This window comes from Brachyhypopomus gauderio, chromosome 13 (genome assembly GCF_052324685.1).
Source record: "Brachyhypopomus gauderio isolate BG-103 chromosome 13, BGAUD_0.2, whole genome shotgun sequence".
NCBI classification, from domain to species: Eukaryota; Metazoa; Chordata; class Actinopteri; order Gymnotiformes; family Hypopomidae; genus Brachyhypopomus; species Brachyhypopomus gauderio.
This window is the reverse complement of record NC_135223.1, coordinates 16293120-16314163: the sequence shown is the minus strand read 5'-3', so window position 1 is coordinate 16314163 and position 21044 is coordinate 16293120. Positions and strand designations below refer to the sequence as shown.

General features: G+C 46.6%; 1 protein-coding gene across 5 annotated transcripts in view; it reads right to left on the bottom strand.

The window, feature by feature from the left end:
* The window catches only part of LOC143474015 (receptor-type tyrosine-protein phosphatase mu), a 134600-nt gene that overhangs the window by 21151 nt on the left and 92405 nt on the right, over positions 1–21044 (bottom strand). For 3 of the 5 annotated variants that reach the window (XM_076971262.1, XM_076971263.1, XM_076971266.1), the window contains 6 exons: positions 11558–11709; positions 9849–9923; positions 9302–9328; positions 7245–7438; positions 2004–2091; positions 202–278 (listed from right to left, as the gene is read on the bottom strand). In XM_076971262.1, coding sequence (XP_076827377.1) covers positions 202–278; positions 2004–2091; positions 7245–7438; positions 9302–9328; positions 9849–9923; positions 11558–11709 — 613 coding nt within the window. The remainder of the gene's footprint in view (positions 1–201; positions 279–2003; positions 2092–7244; positions 7439–9301; positions 9329–9848; positions 9924–11557; positions 11710–21044) is intronic. The other 2 variants (XM_076971265.1, XM_076971267.1) reach the window with 1 other exon arrangement.

Below are 21044 nucleotides of genomic sequence, written 5' to 3'. Positions count from 1 at the left end.
GAACAATATATACTATATGGAGAAAACAAGACTCTCTCTCTCTCTCTCTCTCTCTCTCTCTGTCTCTCTCTCTCTCTCTCACACACACACACACACACACACACACACACACACACACACACACACACACACACACACACAAACAAAAACACATAGAACAGTGATCATACACTCTGAACTCTGGACAGGGTCCATACTTACATCAATATAATTAGCATTAATGTAATCTGAGCTTTGCTCCCCCTCCAGAGCCTGCAGTCGGACCCTGGAATGGTCATCTGGGAGGCGAGAGACACAGTGAGTGAGGAGCAGCAGGTGAAACAATCATCATTAGGGATGCACCGAAAATTCGGCCACCGAAATACTTTCATCACCGAAACAACACGGCCGAAACAATGTGCTGTGATGACGCAAGCAAAAATCGCCACCTGCACGCGCTTATTTGGATAAAGCTAGCAAAAAAGTTTTCCAGTGATGGCGCCAAGGCAAAGGACATTACACCAAAAATTATGGAACTCGTTGCCTTAGACGATCAGCCGTTCTCTGTCGTAGAGGATGTGGGATATCGTAGGCTAATAGAGCACATTGAGCCCCGTTATGTTTTGCCGAGCAGACGACATTTCTCAGAAGTGTGTTTACCTGAGCTGTTTAATATTGTTGCAACTCACGTCACGTTTTTATGAGAGAATTTATATTTATCTTTCAGGCCAGTCAGTTATAATTAAATTTAACTCGTATAAAATACATATATTTATCCTCTCAGATAAAAACGGTCTGGAAGCGAGTTAAATTTAATTAGTGGTCGGCCGTTGTCAGCGGTATCGCCGTTAACGGCCCACCACTAATTTTATTTTATAATATGCATTACTGTAATGTCAGTGCTAAATAAATATTTTCAAATCAAATTTTGTAGTTGATTTATTCTTTGAATAGCAATGCCTTGATTTTAGTGAGGTTAGCCATAAATCCAATGTTACTAATAATTGGCATAATGTATTTCGGTGTTTCGGTTTTCGGCTTTCGGCCTTGGTTTCCTCATTTTCGGTTTTCGGTTTCGGCTAAGAATTTTCATTTCGGTGCATCCCTAATCATCATAACATCAGTGAGTAGGGGGAAGTGTTCACATTATCATCAGACCTTCAAGTGGAAGGTCCCTGTATGTGTGTTCATAAATATGGCAGAGAATTCATTATATATTAAAATGATGTCGATCTGATTTTCACTATAAGAAATTGTTCTCCTAGCATGTAACTATGCAACCATTTGAAAGCTTCCCTAATGGTACTCCTCCGTTATAGAATATAGTAATAGTTTGTCACCAAGCGTAGTGAAATAATCTCCTGTCCCTCTGGAAGTAGCCAACAGGACAAACTGAAAGCGGTCCTCGCAGAGCTGTTTCCTTCCCGTTTCATCCCACAGACGCTAAGCTGATGTGAAGGATTTACACAGTGTAATTATAGTGGCTGGGCTCCAGTGGGAGAGTCCTGGCCAGGGATGTCTAACACGGCCTGGGCCCCACAGGGCCAGCGCCAGCCTCCCATTGGCTACTAGCCCATTAGCCTGGAACAGGAAGTGTTTGTAGCCACGCCGAGCTGCCCGCTTCCTCTTGGGGAAGGAGCGGACGAGGGGGAAGGCTAGGTGGGGGGGGGGTGCAGTCACGGTGGAGCTCTGGGAACAGAAGGGGGTGGAGGGCGTGGAGGGGGTGGTGCTGCACCCAGGGCCTTATCCCAGGCAATGTCACGGAAATTATTCCACTTTTATATGGAGGCTTATTTTCATAATTGCCATTGACATTGTGATAGCATGTGTATGCATGGGCATACACAAGTGTCAGTTTGAGTGAGGATCTCCACTTTAAGGCAACATTTTCAAAACAAGAGGGATCTAATCAAAAGTGTAATTACGCATGCAGCACTCTCGTGGCAAAGAGCCCACTGAGTGTTGCGTCCCACACACAAACGCACTGACAGCGGGAGAGAATTACAATCACCATCTATACATACACGCGATGATGTTTCCGTAACGGTTCTTCATCCTGTTCTCATCTTTCTTCGCCGAGTCCCACGGTGCTGCCTGCCCTTCGAAGAAACTCTGCAGAGGGAAAATGAGACAGAGACACAGAGCATTGAGGATCAAGGACAGGAAGAAAAGGAAAAGGGGTCAAAGGTTATCAGTTTAAATGATGACCAAGTCAGACTTCAAGGGTGAGCGGTTGAGAGGAAGAGAGTTAAACTAACTAGATTCACATCATTATTTGACATCAAGGCCCAGGAGCAGGGGACCCTGGGAACAGGCGGAAGAGAGGGCTATTAGATTGGTCGTGCCTTGGCATTCGTGGGTCTCCGCCGTGGAGCAAAACGAGTGCGTAGTCTACCTCTCCGACTGCACTAAGGGGCCCGACTGGTGGAAATTAAAGACTTGGAGGGGGGGAGGGGGGGTGTAAGAAAAACTGCCAGTGATGGGATCAAAACCCGACACTTTCCCCAGAAACAGAAGCGCGTGATGAAATATTAATGGCGTGTGGGGAATCTAGCCATTCAGAGTTGCTTGGCTGCACAATTAAAGCTAATTATGAAGATAAACTTCAACGGCAGCTAGAGCTTGTTCAGGGTGGGGTGGGCCGGGTGTGGGTGGGGGGGCCGGGTGGGGGTGGGGGGGCCGGGTGGGGGTAGGAGGTGGTGCAGAGTTCAGGCTCACAGACTTGTCTGTTCAGAGTAGCTTCTCTGCTTCTCTGCTGCCAGCTGCCTGCTTCTCGCTACATGGAGTGGGGCTGTGAGGTATAAATAGAGCATAATGATGCATTATTATCCCCAGCCGGCCGCGCGGCTCCCATACCTCACCATCCACAGACAATTCATGTGATTGCTGGTGATTGCGAGCGACTGCCGATCTTTCTGTTAGGGAAGTTGAGCATCCTTTGGCTGTGAATGCGATGATGGCATGGCGTTCGTTTGAAGAACAAAGTGCCCTGATCAGCCCCGGTGTGCTTAACGACCCGGGCACAGAGAGCAGTGCGTGGGCCCGCTGGAGCCCCCTGCTGGTGAGGAGCGGGAGGTGCCAGGGTGCCACCTGCACGCCACCCCGGGCACACGGCCCCAACGTCTTCTCTGGTGAATGTGATTTTGAACCTTGTCACTGCTAGACTTGTTTGGAGCTGACTTATAGTTCCACTCAAATAATGTAAAATGTTCACAATGAAAATCTGCTTATGGCTTCCCAAACAGTAAATGCACTGAATCTCTACACGTGGTTTTATAAAGCATGTACCTGAGCTGCATGTGTCATTGTTTAACAGGCTGAAGCATTTCACCCACACTTGCACATGCATGTTTTAGGAATGAGCTCTTAATATGCAAACAGCCCCGTCTCTGGGTGGCCGCCCTCGGATACGCGTGCACGTTCCGCCTGGATTTAAAGGATGAGGCTTATCACATGACCTTTCCGCTGACCACGCAGGGCCTTGTGATAGGGTGGCGGCAGGCGCCTCACTACTGCTGCAGCGAGGGGAGACTTTGAAGGGCAGACATATTTAATGCAGATTGCTTTTCCTTCCGACGCATCCAGAATTGTGGCAGAGACATTAAAGGTGGTTTAATACGTATTGACAACACTGGGAAGACTCAGCTTCTCTGGGTGTCACTACATTCTCTCTCTCTCTCTCTCTCTCTCTCTCTCTCTGTTGTGCTCTCTCTCCCCTCTCTCTTCCTCCCTCCATCCCTCTCTATCTCTCTCTCTGTTGCTCTCTCTCCACCTCTCTCTCTCTCCCTCTTTCTTCATCCCTCTCTCTCTCTCCGTTTCCACACAGACTCAGTTTAGATTTTCAAAGGCGGAGCCGGGCTTGTTATTCACCGTGGCCTCGTGTCTTTGGAGACAGCTGTCCTTTCATGTCGTCTAAGTGACAGCAAGCTGAGGCATCTCAGAGCCCGTGGACGGGGGGCGGGGCGGGGTGGTGTCGGGGGCAGGAGCGGGGCCGGGGGGCGGGGTGTGTGTGAGGGTGTTGGGGGCGGGACGGGTGGGGTGTGGTTTGGGGGAGGTTTGAGTGACGTTTGGCAGGCGGTAATGAGATGCAGAGTCCAACACTGTGACCACAGCAGGGGAGAATAATGAGTATGCAGGCAAACTGGTTCAGACGCGTGTCAAACGTCTGAGTGTGCTATGTCAGCTGGGAAAAAGAAACTCCCAAGATATTCATATATTCACAACAGTTATAAGCAAATGCCTTAAAGAACATCTGCAGACTGCAGGAGTGTACAAAGTACAAATTGTGTCAAACAAATACTGACACAGGCCTGGAATTTTTTTATTTATATGTTTTTTTTTTATGGCAGCAGTGTTTCTTATGTCAAACAAACACCATCATCCTAAATATGAGTGTAAACATTCAACATAAATGTAGGGATAATGGGTTTAAGCATCAAACTACAGCACAAAATCATTAAACTCCAGTTCAGCCTTGCAGCAGATGGTAGCAGAATGAAAAGTAAAATGGCTGAGAGCTTGCTCCAGGCTGCAGCTGTCCCTCTAGGCCCCAGAATGCTATTGGCTAGACCTCAAAATCTCAGGCAATAAGCTTAAACCTGATTGGTGGGCTAAAATAACGAGCCCAAACATTCACGCCTTTGTGTGCATTTTAAAAAGCCAGACTCCTGGAAAAAGCAGAGAGCCGTGTCAAAGGGCCAAATCAAAGAGAATACACAGGCAGTAATCAGAGATTCCATCACTGTCATGCCTCTCAGCAACTTTTCAATAGATAATGCAGCTCGGTCCCTTGTCAAGGTGTGACTGCACCCCTGTTGTCCTGAGCCCGGTTTGTCTCCCTGCCTTGGTGGATTAGGGCTAGGCTGGTTATTAAAAATCAACCAGCTGTTTCAAACAAAACGATAGGCACCTGTTCCCATGAAAACACGAAGCCTTTGGTGTTTTTGACAGGTGTCAAAACAAGCTCGAATAAAAACAAAGAATCATTATAGAATTTCACTACATCTATTTCCAAGTGCATCACAAAAGCTGACAGTAGGTACAGTCATTAGTGGCACAGAGAATATTTCCCACAGAGTTGGCCCATCCCCCGCCGTGCCACTGAGGCTGGGTTAGGCAGGAGCTCCTTCAGCATGGAGGAGCGTCTACTGGGTACCACGGGCTCCACGGAGCACGGCACAAGACACTCAGGGGTGAAGGAGCAAACGCAAGGCTCAGGATACCAACTCAAGTCGTAACGTCTTTAAAATACAATCACAGGGATATTTAAGAGCAGACAGCCCCTCCTCATAGTCTGATATCATTTCTGGATGGCGCCAGTGTGTTATGTCTACAAATGTTTATTTCAGACAGTGAGCTTTCAGAACTTTTGTAATATGTCCAGAATGAGATTTGAGTTTGAAATGAAAGGAACAAGAAGCAGTATTATATCCTAAAACATGTTCATCAGTATTGATTTTGAGACAACTTCACATTGTAAAGCTTGTAGCCCCTTAAAGATTTTGCAGTATGTGAACACGATCAGGTAGCAATGCTACAAATCCTCGACATCTGCAGTGTGGGGCCTGAATGACAAGCTACGGGACAGTCCTGCAAGCTACGGGACAGTCCTGCAAGGTTCAGACAAGTCATAATGCAACTAGCAAACAAACTAGAACAACTTACAATTACATCCAAAAATGTCTGCTTACCTCATTTAGCTTTTCCATAGTTAATGTATGGATTATCAAGAAGCATGGATCAGGAGGAAAGATAAGTTCAGAGTTTAGTGCTTTGTTTAAGTCCGTCATCAACACTAACGTTCATTGATTTCAGACACGTAAAGACAGTAAATGGAAAGCACACTACAATGAGTTTGCTTTCGCCATCTTAATGGGCATTCAAGGTGGATAAAGATAAAAGAAGAAAACAGAACAAGCACTTTCAGGTGGAGGAGAGGAAAAGGAGTGGTGAAGCATCAAGGATTCTGCAGACTGTATTTTTAACTTACAATATTATAGCACTAGAGCTACCTCTGCCCTAAAAATCTTTATCCATAATGAATTGAGCCCTTAGGGGTAGCCCCCAACCATGAGCCCAGGCTGAGCTCAGCCAGGCTATTCAAGCAGAAATATTTATTTAATTGAGTTCTTATTTAATGGTGAAGCAGTGGATGGAGCAGGAGAATATGAGATGGAGGTTGATGAGGACTCCACTACAGGTAAAGCAGCTCTTTTCAGACACTGGTGATGCAAGAAGAAATGCACAGAAAGTGGTACTAATGTGCACACATGCACACGCATACACACATACGCACGCACACACTTATGCACACATATACGCACGCACACACTTATGCACACATATACGCACACACGCACACACATACACACTTATGCACACATATACGCACGCACACACACTTATGCACACATACGTGCGCACACACACTTATGCACACATATACGCATGCACACACACACATATACGCACACACGCACACACTTATGCACACATATACGCACACACACACACACACACACACACACACACACACACACACACACACACACACACACACACACACACACACTCACACACACACAAAAGGGGTGACAGAAAACGAGTGGCAGAGGAGTGGTTTGTTTAGCGAGGGGAGCTGTGTGCTCAGACTCGGTGCTTCTCTGGGCTGCCATCCCTCAGTGGGCTTAGCCATTAACAAACAGCCTCAGCTGCTGAATCCCCCAGCGTGTCTTCCAGCCAGCGTGTTCAGGACGCTCGGAGTTAGGGGGCGAGCGCTCGCGAGCAGGATGGTGTGGGGTTGCTAGGCAGTTAAACTGTTGCCTGTGGTGAGGCCTTAAAGAGCTAAGAGGAGTGGCACGGGGAGGAGGTCGGGGGCATGAGCACCGGTGGAGTGGAGGTGGGACACACACACGGGGGCACCACACACAGCTGTGCTCCCCGCATATTGAGAGCTCATGAAAAGTCTATTACAGGAAAGAGGGGAGAAGACATTTATACGCAGCACCATGCAGAGATGACCAACAACCAAACAGGAGAGAGAGGAATCGAAACAGGCCACAACAAATGGCTAGCATGAAGAACAGACTAAACAGGACACAGGAGGGAAGAGAGAATACGGAAGGAGTTAGAGTGGAAAGAAAGAAAAAGACAGAAAGAAAAAGGAAAGAAGGAGCTGAGAAAAATGCTGACCTTTGAAGGGCAGGGCAAGCTGACCCAGACTGGGTGGCCGATTGGTGGACAGTGACGGTCAGACACCCACTCACCTCGTACTCCTCCTTGAAGCCGTAGCCCTCGGAGCACTTCATCTGGGTGATGTGCTGCAGCAGGTCGGCCACGCGGATGGCTGGGTGGAGCTGACCCGTCTGGTAGGGGACGTCCACTGCTTCCCTCTTCTTGTACGAGTGCGTGTGCGACTGCACCAGGCTGCTGGTGTCACTGGTCACCGTGTGGTTCTCATCTGCAGTCGGGGGAGGGGGTGGGGGGGGGGACATGGGCCAGGGAGACGGTCAAGCCGGATCTCTATGCGGTCCACAAGCAGGTCAAACTCCAGCACACCGTCAGAGGAATGGATGAATACTGGGTTTTTACGATAGAGTTACAGTATGAGAAAAAACATGAGGCTATGAGCATCGGTCTCACAGTAATAATATGTGAGGCTAATCATACGAAATGCATATACTGAGATATAGATTGACAGTGAAACATAAAGGTGCACAAGCTATACAGATTACCTAACTAGTTATTTCTAACAGTGCTGTGCTAGATTAGACACCTATTCCGATATGCTACCTGGCAGCTCAGTTCTCTACAGAAACTTGCTATCCAGAGTTAGATCAATGGCAAAATGAGGTTGCACACATGGTGAAATGGCGAGCGTCTGTGGTTCTCCAAGATGCATGGAATAACGCGGGTTACCTTAGCGGCTACGATGGCAATGTCAGATGAGACACCTTCACAACAAAGTGGCGAGGGCGGGAGGTGTGGAAACAAAGAAAGAATAACGAGTGCAGGTGTTTGGGGGTGGTGGGGTGGGGTGGGGGGGTTCACATCGCCCACATATGCATGAACAGGACGCCCATGGGTGACGGCCATGCTAGCTAATGGCTGCACAGGTGGACGGAGGAGGTGAGATGCTCCGCAAGCCCATGCGAGGTGACACAGTGTGGGGGGAGAGGGTCCCTCTGTCAGGCAAAGCCCTCAGCATGGCCCACACACATCTCCACCCCCAAAAACACAGGGCAGACTGGCAACTTACCATTAATTGGCACTTTTTAAGAGGATACATAACAGGTTAAATGTGAAGAAAAAAAGGAGAAGAGAAAGGAAACAGGGTATAAGCAACAAGATAGTTGAAACAAGAGCACCTAGACATGTACAGACTCTTGTCAAGATATGCTTAGCAGCTTGTGCTGAAATTCTGGCCACACTCCAATGTGTTGGGTTGGCCTACACTTTAATAAATAATCAGCTCCAACAATTATATTTTGATGCTTTAGAATAAAACAAAAACCATTTGAAAAAGGGGCCAAATCAGTCAAATAAAATAATAATAAATAAATATATATAGAACGTGAAGTGTATGACTACCCTATCAGAAGCATGTCTGTAAACAACTCAGGTTCTCTTCTAACATAGCAGATAAGTGTCAAATGTTTAACTCGATGACATTGTGGTGACTTACAACGGACTAACAAGATATGTTTAACTTACCATAAAATTAGCATATCTTTATGCTTGTTCTTGTAAATGCTCCAATATAGTAAGATTTGTTTCAGTGGATGATAAAAATGCCAATTCACAATCATTGGAGTAAACTTCCATGCTATTCTATGCCTACTCTATTACTTTTTCATTCCCTCTTGTCTTTTCCAGGGCAATGAACTACCTGGGCTTTTAAGAGATGTCTGGATGACTGTGGGCTGCTGCTTGGCTTTTGGGTGTTTTTGTTTACTTGTTTGCTTGTTTACTGCATCACACTGTCACCCCCCCTCATCCAGTCCACATTATCTGTCCATGCACATGAGAGGTCATAGACATACGTGACATCACACGCACGAGACGGGATGCGGATGGGATGGGGTGAAGCCTCAGCTCAGAAACAACAAGTCCTCGCCTCACGGAGAAGAGGAAAGCAGGAGGGTATGGATGGGAGGAAGCCATCGTCAGGAACCAAAAACACATCTCTTTCTTTCTTCCCTCGCTTCCTGTCTACCTCGCGTCATCGTCCTGTCATGTACCTCTAAGCTATCGCAAAGATGAAAACGCAGTCTGTCCCGTCACAAAGGGAGGTACTTGAGGAGAGAGTGTAAGGGTGTCTCACCTAAGATAGCAGTTGGCACAAAGGGGTCTGCCCAAAACCAGTGTGAGGTTTGGAGGTTAGAAGAGAAAAAGAGGGAAGTAAGAAGGCAAGCTTAGGCCGTTAGGAGATACAGAACATAGCATTGCTGTTAGCATTATTTCAAAGGAGAATAACTGTGTGTAGCTCGACACTGGCTTCAAACACCGCTGACATGATGCACATCTGCCCTACCACGCAACAACTGACCAGCATCTAACACCGAATGCATTCGGTAGATCTTTTGTATGAATACAATACATAAACATAAAGGAATTTTTCCTTTATATGATAGCATTAACAGCTAAACATAGATCTTCCAGCTAGGTAGCTGCTTACCCCTAAGTGCAAAGCAAAACGTGGCTGTTACACACATAAGACATTTCCACAGATTTAGGCCATCCATTAACCCAAGCAATGGAAGGCACTGCGCGCTATTCCTTATGCGGTACAGTCAGCGGTTACAAAACAACGAGTGCTATTTTCATTTCCTGAAAGTAAGGAAGAGGTCAGAGGTCAGAGTTGAGGTTACCTGGGTAATATGTGTTGGGCACAGAAGTGCTGAGTGTGTTAGTCTTCATGGTAAATGACGATGGTGAGGAGACAGCTTTTAGCCAAAGGGGGAAAAAAAGAAAAAACAAGAAGAACATTTACTCAAAAAGCAAACATTTGACATTATTTGTCAAATATCCCACAACCCGTTTAAGTGACTGACATGTTAAGATATGAGACATGGCTGGCCGCCTCTCTCTGTGCTTGTCCTTGTGTTATTTTAAGGGTTAAAGCACCCACAATTCCCCAGGCTCTGTCACTTTAATACACGCCAAGGTTGCCTAAGCTCGCCTTAAAATACCAGGGTGACATGAGCAAAGCGAGAAGATCTCGAATCCCGTTCGCGTTTCCCTCGACATCGTCCACGCTCGAGGATGCTGGAATAAAAGAAAGCCCTGAAAAAGCAACATCTCATCCTCAGCAGCCGTGCGTCTCAGCCGCACGCTACCGCACGCTACCACACGCTACCACACGCTCACGGCGGGAAGGAAGCCGCGGCTAGCGGCGCGAACACACCAAGCGGACACGCGGCGGGCTGACGTGGGAGCGGGAAGATAGCGCCTGCCTCTCTGACAGCTGCCACGAGGCACCGTGTGCCCGCGACCGGCCCGTCAATCACGGCTACGGAGGCCGACAGCCGGATAAGGTCACGGATGAATCGCCTTGGCACGCGCCGCGCTTTCCTCCCGGCCGCCACGAGTGCATGTTCACTTATTTATCCGCTTACGCCGTCCACTTCGCCCGGTGACACGCCGGCCGAGCGGAACAACGGTGCTGACTTCCTGCAATATTAACCCACGTCGGCGATCCTAAAAGTGGCTGTTTCTGCTGCCGCTTCTTTTTTCCTGTCAGAGTTAATAGAGGGAGAGAGTGTGTGTGGCTGCAGGGCGGGGCCCGGGGGGCCACGGGGGGCCTCGGCTCTAAAAACACCCCACACGCTGCACTCAGGGGCCTGATTGCTCACCGCCTCTGATGGGCAGCATTCTACTGCATGCCACGTTAATTTCAAGCTACGGTTAAAGTTGTCCTTGAAACCGGCTGGCCCAGAACGGGGTTGGCAGAAGAGCGCAGGGGCGGCATGAGCATGGGGGGTTGTGGGAAAGGTTCTGGCTCCTGGTGAAGCAGAGGAACACTAGGGCCCAGGGAGTCCAAGCTTCACGATGGCTGGAGCGCAGGGAGACCGGCCCAGCTGGGATGTCGACTGATAGTAAGAGAAAACTGAGCTCAGAACTTCCGATCGAGAGAGGAACAAGGCCCAAGCAGTCAGGGCCCATGGGAGAAAACCATACATACACTTACTGTTACTGAACTGAACGCTGTGGTCACTGACATGTTAGTTCTTTCTTACTACAGGAATTACATTTACTCTGTGCCTGGACAAACAAGCTGAGATATCTTAATTATGTGGAAAGTACAGTGAGATAAGATGTTAAAAGGCAGTGACATTTGCTTCAGTCTAAATGAAGAGAAGTCAGAGGGCTTTAATCAATTAAAGTCCCTGGCACAACTCCTCCACCTCTGCCGGATAGAGAGTGCTTCCCCAGAGCAGCTCAGTCACTCCAGTCCAATGACTTCACTTCATCTCTTCTGACCTCCTGCTTTTACACAGCAAAATCTTACTCTCCGCATCTCCAAATTATACACTAGCATGCAAGTGCAAAGGAGTTGTCCTGTCAGTGAGCTACTCACTTCTTCCGTTGAGGTTGTGCGTGTCCATGAAAGAGATAGCTTCATCACAGTTGGTGCCCTGCTCCGTGTAGCTCTTGTCCATGGAGTTCACCATCACAGTCATCTCCTGCCGTGTGCTGTTCAGGGTCTCCTTACGCTTCTTTGCCAGTTTCCTTTATTTAGGCAAAAGACAATTTAATGTATCGACGGGATTTTTGGCAAAACAGACGAAATATGTATTTTTTTAGTGGCTGTAAGTCATCTGTTGGGTAAATGAAGCATCCCGTTTTTAATGTGTCTTGCTGTTTTTAAAAAATCAAATGGTTTCAATTAAATCTGCAGCTGTAGTCATCCAATTTTGCTTGATGACTGGTAGAAATAGAGAAATAATGATAATAATAAACATTTGCTAGTGCCATGCAGGAGTCCTGTTCTGTTTTCACACAGGGATTATACTGTCTGGTGATTTCCGGCCTCACGTTTAAAGCGAAACATGGTCATTAAATGCCTGGACAGGATCAGTGCTCAGAGCGCAGGGCAGAAAGCCGATACCCAGAAGGCCGCAGCAGTGGCCTCACACACGGGCGCAATGACTGCTATCCTCTCACTAATGTGCCCTCCTGAGACTTGTTGTCACTCCACAGGGGAACACACTCAACCTCTGGCGATGAGAGCAAGTATGCTGATGAAGAACAGAAACAGTCTCTGGGAAGTGCATTTGGCCCCGGGGCTCCGTGATGCTGTCAGCCTGGGCTGGAGAGGCTTGCAGGGGCACGGCGGTGCACACAGCCGGCTCAAACACACCAGCCCCTCACCTGTACCTTTTCAGTGTTAATTGAAGGAATTGGTATGGCTGCATGTACCAGCTTTGGTGATGACATACAGTTGCCACGGGGATTGATGCAATGTTACTCTTTATCTTTGAGAACTTTGCCAAGGTGTGATTTTAGACACTGTCACTCCACTCAGGCTAAGGGAGGTAGGGAGAGAGATGGAGGGAGGGAGGGAGGGAGAGAGAGATTGCTCTAGACCAGCACTGCCCATCTCAAATGCTGAGAACCGTCTGCACAGTCCGCAAATACACTCTGGCCATGTTGACCTTTCGTTGGTTTGCTGGCTACACAACAGCAGGGAAGCAGAGGAAGGGATCAGTGTGATTTCTCTGGCCAAACACATAACCTTGATGGAAGGCAAACAAAACACACATCGCTGTTGGAAGGGGGATTAGCAGCTTACCGTCAATGCCTGTTGCATGTTCATTACTGGGCGTATCACCAAGGCCTCGTCAAACTACACTGACCACCAGTCAAAGGTGCTTAACTGCATGGCCTCTGCATTCATCAACTCAACTTCTTGTCCAGCTTCTAACCCTAACAGTGAGTGCTCATACACTTTCTGTACTAATAAACATCCAACAATGAAAATGTTTTGGCTCTTTCACATCAAACTCTATGAACTCTATAAAACACTTTGCAGCACCGCGGTGCCCTGCTACACCACGACATACAGTAACCGAGAAGAACAGTAATAACCAGCGTTTGCAGAGCAACACGACTTTTCCTTTGATATTCTCCTTGAATAGTATTTGAGCATGAGGTACTCCACAAACACTACATGGCAGTGAAAAACTGTGCGGTGTAAAAGGGGCTACAGTGACACCATTTGCAAATGGAGACCACAAATGTGATTAGGAGGTGGGTGAGTGTCCCACGTCCTTTACGGAGCGACGCGGCTTTCTCCGCCGGTCTGTCCCAGGGGCTACTGAGCGTTTTAATGTAAATGGTGGCACATCTGATGGCTGGCCCCCCTCCTTCTCACCTCCCTCAGGGTCAGGGGGTCGGCGCCAGGGGATACGGTCTTATCTCTAATGGAGCCCCCCTTGCATGATTCTGATGGATCCAGCTCAGCATTAAGTGGTCTAAAACAGAACAGCAATGGCCAGCCAAACCTGGCCCCTGTAGCCTGCACATTAAACATAAATAAATGAAAGTAAAGCCCTCTCTCTACCTTCTTTTCCTTCAAGCATTTAGCCGCTGAAGGTCAGAGAGATTGGGGCTTTTTACAAATAGAAAAAAAGGAGACAGGAGCTCTCCAACAGCCCGAGGGGATTTTGCGGGCAAAAATGCAGAGTACAGTCACATTAGCAATGGTCCCCCATGCTAGCTCATCTCCTGGCTCTCTGCTCTGAATATAAACTTGTTCGTACTTGTTGACTGTCTTTTCAAAGGAGCTTCACGGTTTTCCACCATCAATAAACCTGTAGGTGTTTTTAACCATGATGCAATGCTGCCTTTTTGTGTGTGCTAAGTGCCCTTCACCCGCACAAGGTCCTGCAGGAGCAGACAGAAGGCCGCGCGATGCTGACACCATGGCAACGCGACCAGGAGACCTGGCCTATACCTCATCACCATGTGCTGCCTGGCATTTCTCCTTGTCTGTCCAGATTACATCATCTTAATCCACCTGACGGGCTGATGCTGCTGACCTATTCAGCATAAGTACTCCCCTTCGGGAGCTGCAGATAACGAACAGTAAGTTGTACAGCCCCCCAGGACTCTCCGCTGTGAGGACTATAACCTCCTCTTCATTATTGAGGAAGGCAACCTTTGTATTTCAAGGCTTAATGTCAATATTTCCACAATTAGGACATTATGTTTTTGTACTATGAAAGTAATCACATTCAGTACAGTATATTTGCCCTGGCATGTAAAGCTATGTCATCACACACTGTTTGTGGCATGAAGCACTCAAACCAGAAGAAAACTATAAACATTAGGCTGTCAAAAATAAACAATGTGACATCACGTGTGTTGTGAAGCGTTTGTGTGACCCTGATGCGTGTACGGGGTGCTTCTGTGTCCTGTCTCCCCTTACTCAGACGCACACTCATTTATATTCACAATTAATCCAATCTGATTTACTGCAGGGGATTTTGAAGGTAATAACACTTCAAAGAACAGAGATCTCTCCCTAACCAGCCAGCCTAAATCTCTCTTGTGGCACTTTGCAAATGCCGGCTTAAAATTTCTGGGCCCTTGTCATCATCTGAATCGGCGTTCCTTTCAGATGCTAGCACCGGCCAAGATTTGTCACCGAGCAGTCATTCTGACGCTGCACTTAAAAACAAATTAAAGTGTCTGCAGAAAGCGTTCGAAAATTACAGTGGGTGCCTTAATGGCAGAGTTACTGGCGGAGCTGAGCTCATTTCGAAGCATTTATGTACAGAGAGAGAATCAGAGCTGGTAAACCGGGGACAAATTGTAGCTTGGCCAACCCTAATGACTCTAGCAACAGACACATGCTAAAGTGCCACAGAACAAACACAAAGAACAGAAAAACAGTGCATTGTCCTGCTGCTTAAATGAACAGAGAGAGAACAATGTGAGCTTAAAGCCCATCCCCTGTCACGAGGATCCCCTCTGCCGTTCATCTCACTGAAGAGATGAGATCTCACAACACCGCAGGAATTTCAAATGCAAGATGTCGTGATTCTGCAGAAAGCGTGCGGCACGTCTGAGGGATATAATAGTGTCTTGCGCCGTTACTGCAACGACCGGAAAACCGAGACGCGGCAGGTGAGTTGTACAGGTAGCAGGGCGTGGCCTCTGCCAAACGCCCAGTCTGAAGCTCCTGAAGCCCTCCGTCTCCATATAAGGCCATTCTGCTCTGACTGACAGCACCCTTAGGCCTCTGAACACTTCTGCAAATGGGCAACTCTACAGGAAGTTAATAGTTTAACAGCTTCACTAAATTTGTTTGCTATCTAAGTGACACTTAACGTATGCTGTCATTTAATGTGCTATCTGTCATTTACTGGCTGGGCATTAGGCCCATTGGACATATAAATGTTCCCCAGTCGGGGAGACACATCGTACTCGTTGTCATTTAGAGATAAATGGTCTGATTTTTAAAAGAAAGCCTTTCTGCCTAAAAGAACAACACAACATGTGCAACACGTTCACGTAGTCGTGCAGTGCGTGAGATACTGGGCTGCATGACCCGTCCTGTACCCACACAACCACTGGCTCGGCTCTCTCGGGACTTTAGAAGCAAACTTCAATTTTGCAGGTTTTAGATGGTGACAACAATGCCGAATGGGGGGGAAACGAATAAAGAACATTTGGTGTTTATGTTCCCAGAATTTGCAGACAGTGGCTGGCAATTAAATGTGCCCATTACCACCCAACTGTTGAACAGAAAACAACACATAAAGCAGCAGAACAGCATTTGCCGATCTACTCAGGGTTGTTTCTACCTATTAGATTTGTGACACCAACAATAAAAGGCAGGGGAGAGAGCCAAGACTACGCACTGAGAACACACGCACACATTCATACTGCATCTGCACATTCACACACACACACACACACACACACACACACATTCAGAGCGCATCAACACTGCGTTCCGTTGTTTACACTCTGTTGATAACTTGTTATCTTTTTCGAGTCTTTTTTATTTTTTTTGCATTTAGAGGTGTCAGCATTTTGACCTATTTACCCATGAAACTTGGGCACGTAAGCTCAGAAATGACACGAACCTGCACTGACAGCCTCAAGATATTAAACCAGCAGCCAGAGTTTTAGCCTCAACATTTGCATACAGTACGGGAGTGACTAAACTCACCACTAGCGGTGAAGCTGGCAGGCAGGTCGGCATTAGCAGACGAGTCTGTCGCAGACGTTCCCTCCTGCACCGGCGCATTTGTACCGATTTTGCTTTTCATCTATGAAAATGATAATGTTTCTCCTACAAGCAGCCAACTTCCTTCACTGAAAGAACCATATTTTCCTACTTTATGGACAAAGTTCTTATCCTAGTAGCTGCATTACAAATATGCCCATTTTATTGCTGTTTTCTATTAAAAACTATTTAAAGTTTTTTTTTTAACTAGTCTTTGAAATGAACAAACATTTTATGGGCACATCATGCTGCTTCTATTTCCTTTCTTTTGCTTTTATTCTTTTTTTATGTTCAGATTGTCTCTGTTTCATGTATTCACCTGGGAAAGAGTGGCAGTTGAAGCTCTTTTTCAAACACCGGCCGGTACCAGAACAAAGGCGCCGGCAGTCCGTTTCCTCGCAAATGTCACGGTGAAATGGCGAGAACAAGGTGAGAGAAGACGAGAATCAAGCGCGACTCTCTGCGCCCTCTTCAGTCAGCCGCCAAAACTAACGACATGAGGGTGAGAGTGCAGACGTGTGAGCACCCCCAGGACCCGACAGCAGGCCCAGGTTGGCCATTATGCTGTGGCAGTAAGCTGTACAGGACAATGCTGAACAGTAGTGGCGTGTTTCCTGACGAGAGGGTAGAAAGCATGCGGTTCTGTTCTGCCCCTGCTCCAAGTCCGACCGCACTGGCTTGGAAATTCTGACGTACGATAAAACACGGAGCACTTCCTCGCCAACTTGCTGCCGGGGAAAGAAAATGACAAACAACAGACTGGCAGGCGGCAGGCGGCATCATCAATCCTCAGACGGGAAGCCGGCACCGCGGAGGTCGTCGTCGAGGCCGCGCCAGTCCGACACCAGCCGAGCGAGAAACACGTCGCTCCTAATGAGAGATGCTCAGCTCCGCCGTCCCCAGTGCCGTGACAACCCCGGCGGGCATGCCGCCCGTGCACCCAGCGCCCGCCTGCCACCTGGCCCTCTCCAACAGCTGCGTGCCTCTTTTAAATTGCTATGCTAATATTGCAACAGCGAAGCGTGAGGGGCCAGCACCAACTCCCAGTGTGGACTCCCCAGCTGGTCCAGGGTCTGGAGGGGCTGCTCCTCTAAAGGGTCCAGACGACAGTCCATCGTCTCCCAGTGATGGTGCCGCGCGTGGCAGTTAATGATAGATGTGCAGCAGACGTAACAGAGCGGGCCCGGAAGCTGAGCAGAACACGGGGCATATGCCTGTTTATCACGTCCACGCGTCCTGAAACGGTGGGCCTCAGAAGGATGATGTGGTGCACACAGACCCCCTCCCACCCCCCCAGGTTGCGGCTTGGCCCGACACACAAGTCTAACGCCAGTGAGGCGGTTAATGTCCCCGCGCCTGTCCTCTCTCAACCTTTCCATTTCTCTCCTCCTTTTTTAAACGCGACTAGAGACATTTTGTCTTTCTTCGTTCCATTTATTTTCCTGTTTCAGGCACGGACTCTTCCATCTGAAGTTTAACCTGAAACCCTGCGGATGGAAAGGTCTTAGGTTGATAGAGATGAAAAAAAGGAAAAAAAAATCCTTTTAAAGAGAGGTAAGTTTCGCTCTTTTCCCCCCCTCCAACAGAAAAACATAAATAAAAGCTCCCAGCACGCTGTGCGTGGTAGGCAGCTGCGATTGCCGGGGTCTCTGGAGAGCGTGCTGCACATGTGCCCTTGAGCAAGCCACTCTGTCCAGACCGCCGCCACTGCACAAAAACCCATTTTGTTCATCATTTACAGCTATAAATCTGGATGTGTGGCAGGGGTGCAGTGACACCGACCTCAGGGTAAAGGAGAGGCGTGCGGACAAGAGCGCACCACCATCTCTATTAATATACGTAGGGAAGGCGGAAAGAAACATGGAAGCTCGGGGGCTATTCATTTCACTAAAAGATATTTCATATTTGATATGGTGGCAATGGCTGAACAGGCTGAATGTGAAAATAATTTCAGTGATGCTATCCGTAATGCATTCTTCTTTATTTACCTCTTAGTGAATAGCAGATCTCTGTTCTCTGAATTACCAAGGTATCTAAACAACCTACATTTTCCTTAGCTCAGTACTATGTAAAAGTAAACAAGGGTATTACAGCCGGCTACTGTGAACATCCACTCGGCATGTATCTAGAAGCATTCATGTTGATGGTGGAAACGATTACACTGCCATTTAGATCTCTAAACCAATACATAAGTACACAGGACACAGAAGAGTACGGTGGCCAATCAGGAGGAAAGATCGTCCGTGTGGTTGATGATGCAGGGGATTCAAATGAGTGGTGTGAGCACTGGTGCTTGGGATGACCTGTCACTGTGATGTCAGTAGCACTTCTGATCACAGAGGTCACCTCTACCATTTTCTCTGACAGACTTCCACTTTGTGCTGAGTGCATCAACTTGACTTCAAGAGTTTACATAAGGTCTGAAAACATTTTTAAAATTTTGGTCAGAAACTAGTGACATGGCTATCCTGACACAATAGTGTTTTATGAGTGACACAAAATGACAACTGACAATACGTAGATAATTATAATTCTATTATAAATATAGCTATATTATAATAATAATATAACCTTCATGTCAGCCATAAAAATGTTCCCATAAGAAGGCTGTGGAAAAATATTTTGTTCAATAGAAACTTACATAAACGTCTTATTTTTGAGCTGTTTTGAACTTTTCATTGATTAAAAAGGTAATAATCTTAATCACATTATTTTGCAAACCAAATGTAACAACTGTACTGTACTGTATAGAAGATCAAATATACCATATTTCCATATATCCCATATTCTAATATACCATAGACTACATATCCCATATCTTCCATATCCCATATATCCCAACTGTCCCATATCTAATATATTATTGTACTATACGAATTGTGACCTCTCCAATACCAACAGATTAAATAATAACTTGATTTTAGGAAATTTTGTAGAACTAACTTACATACTAGGTATGGCATATACACTCACTATGAGGAGACATCCGTGCAAAATATACATTGTCATTTGATGTAGCATTCATGACACAGCCAAGCATTAGAAAAAAAAAAACATGTAAAGTTCTGACCCTAATAAAGACTGACTAAATCTCATTTGCAATTTTAATGTGTCTGTTGAGATGAATGGGAAAACCCAATCTGCATGATGATTCGAATGTGCATCTCATGCGTGAAAGATCGTGCGGGAGGAGGAAACATTAAGACGTTACGTGTTGACAGCTTAATTACAATGTTGCAGGTGAAGTACAACATCTTGTTTCACAGCATCTGCTGCTCATTGCCAGACTCATTGTGAGCCCTTACCTCAACAATCTGTCACAGCAGACAGACTCACCAGGGCCACGGCGTCTGCGCGGAGACACGGCACGAGCAGCTGTCACAAGCTGGCTTTTTTTTTTTTTCCCAAAAGGATGCATACCAAATTCTGATTATGAGAATCCGCATCATTAAAATCAAACTCAAAGCTCATGGTATATTCATGATTAGCTTGTCATACCGACTATGCAGGCATTAAGTTATGATAAAAGATTGCCTGCTAAGATTTGTTGTGGTATATGCTAAACCAGTAGCCAATATCATGATTAATAACGTCAATGTTCCAAGGGACAACAAAACCTCACTGCATGCCTAAAGAAAGAAGAAGTTGTGTAAAGCATTTTCTTGGATGGGATAGTTAGGCCTGTTTTCTTGGATGGGCTAGTTAGGTCTGATGGGATAGCTCTCTCTTGTTATCAGCAGAGACTAAAGTTCCATGGTAAATAACTACTTTAAGCCGTTTTAATAAGTATAGCATAAGGTCACAAACTGCTATGCTAAAAGTGTAAATGGCATAAGGAGAGGTCTTAAGAGATGCATATTAGTTTTGTATGTCTATGTATGTTTCATGGTGCACTGCTTATTTTCTGACAGGTGTGACTACATACATAATAGGCCCATGGAAGATTTTCATTTCAGAAATATTGCACAAACATTTGGGCTATAAAATAATGTAGCCCCTTTGTTGCTATGCGACTTTAATGCATGACAGAATGAATGTTTTGGTGTGATTATTTTAAAAATTTCAGATAACTTATGCAAAGCTGCTGCAGCCCAAAGCACAGAGGCTTTTCAAAGTCTTCAAAGTCCTGACTTACCATGTGAATATACCCAAATAGGCCCTGAGAGTGACCAACACTTTGATATGTACCCTTATTATCCCGGAAATCTATATCTTAACATGTTAAACCATTACACAAATCATTACATAAATCATTACATCTTAAATGTGAACTTACACATAGCTTTATTACTGCAAAACGTGTCAGCAACCAAGTTGAGCCATGGAGTTGGTGACAAAAGCTGTGTAGTGGGAAAACGTGTGAAGTAAACCCCCTGCCAGGCTGCTCCCCCGACGGCCCCGCTAACGAGTGACTACAGGCACCGAGGCAAAGAGCTAATGGTCCCCGCAAAGGAGGCAATTTTGTGTCTTACCTCTACCACTGCACAGTTACCCCAAATTTGCAGTTTGACTCGGAAAACTGTCGGCCATGTCTGCAACGTTAAGAAAAAAGCCCTTCCTGTCACAAACAAAATGAATATACTCTTCTGTGACCTGGAGCAAAGTGGAATTAAAAAAGCAGGCTGTTCAACTAAAGCGTGGAGAACACATCTATGCTGAAAGGTCGCGTGGGTCAGCCTTAGTCGCTCCTGAGTTTTACACTGGTGTTCTTGGCATATGAAAGTCAGGCATGGGGCAAGCTCAATGAAGGCCTTGTACAGTGATGATTTGTGAAGACTTAGCTAAGTCATGTAGGTGGCAGTAAAAGCTTTTGTTAGCAATAGCT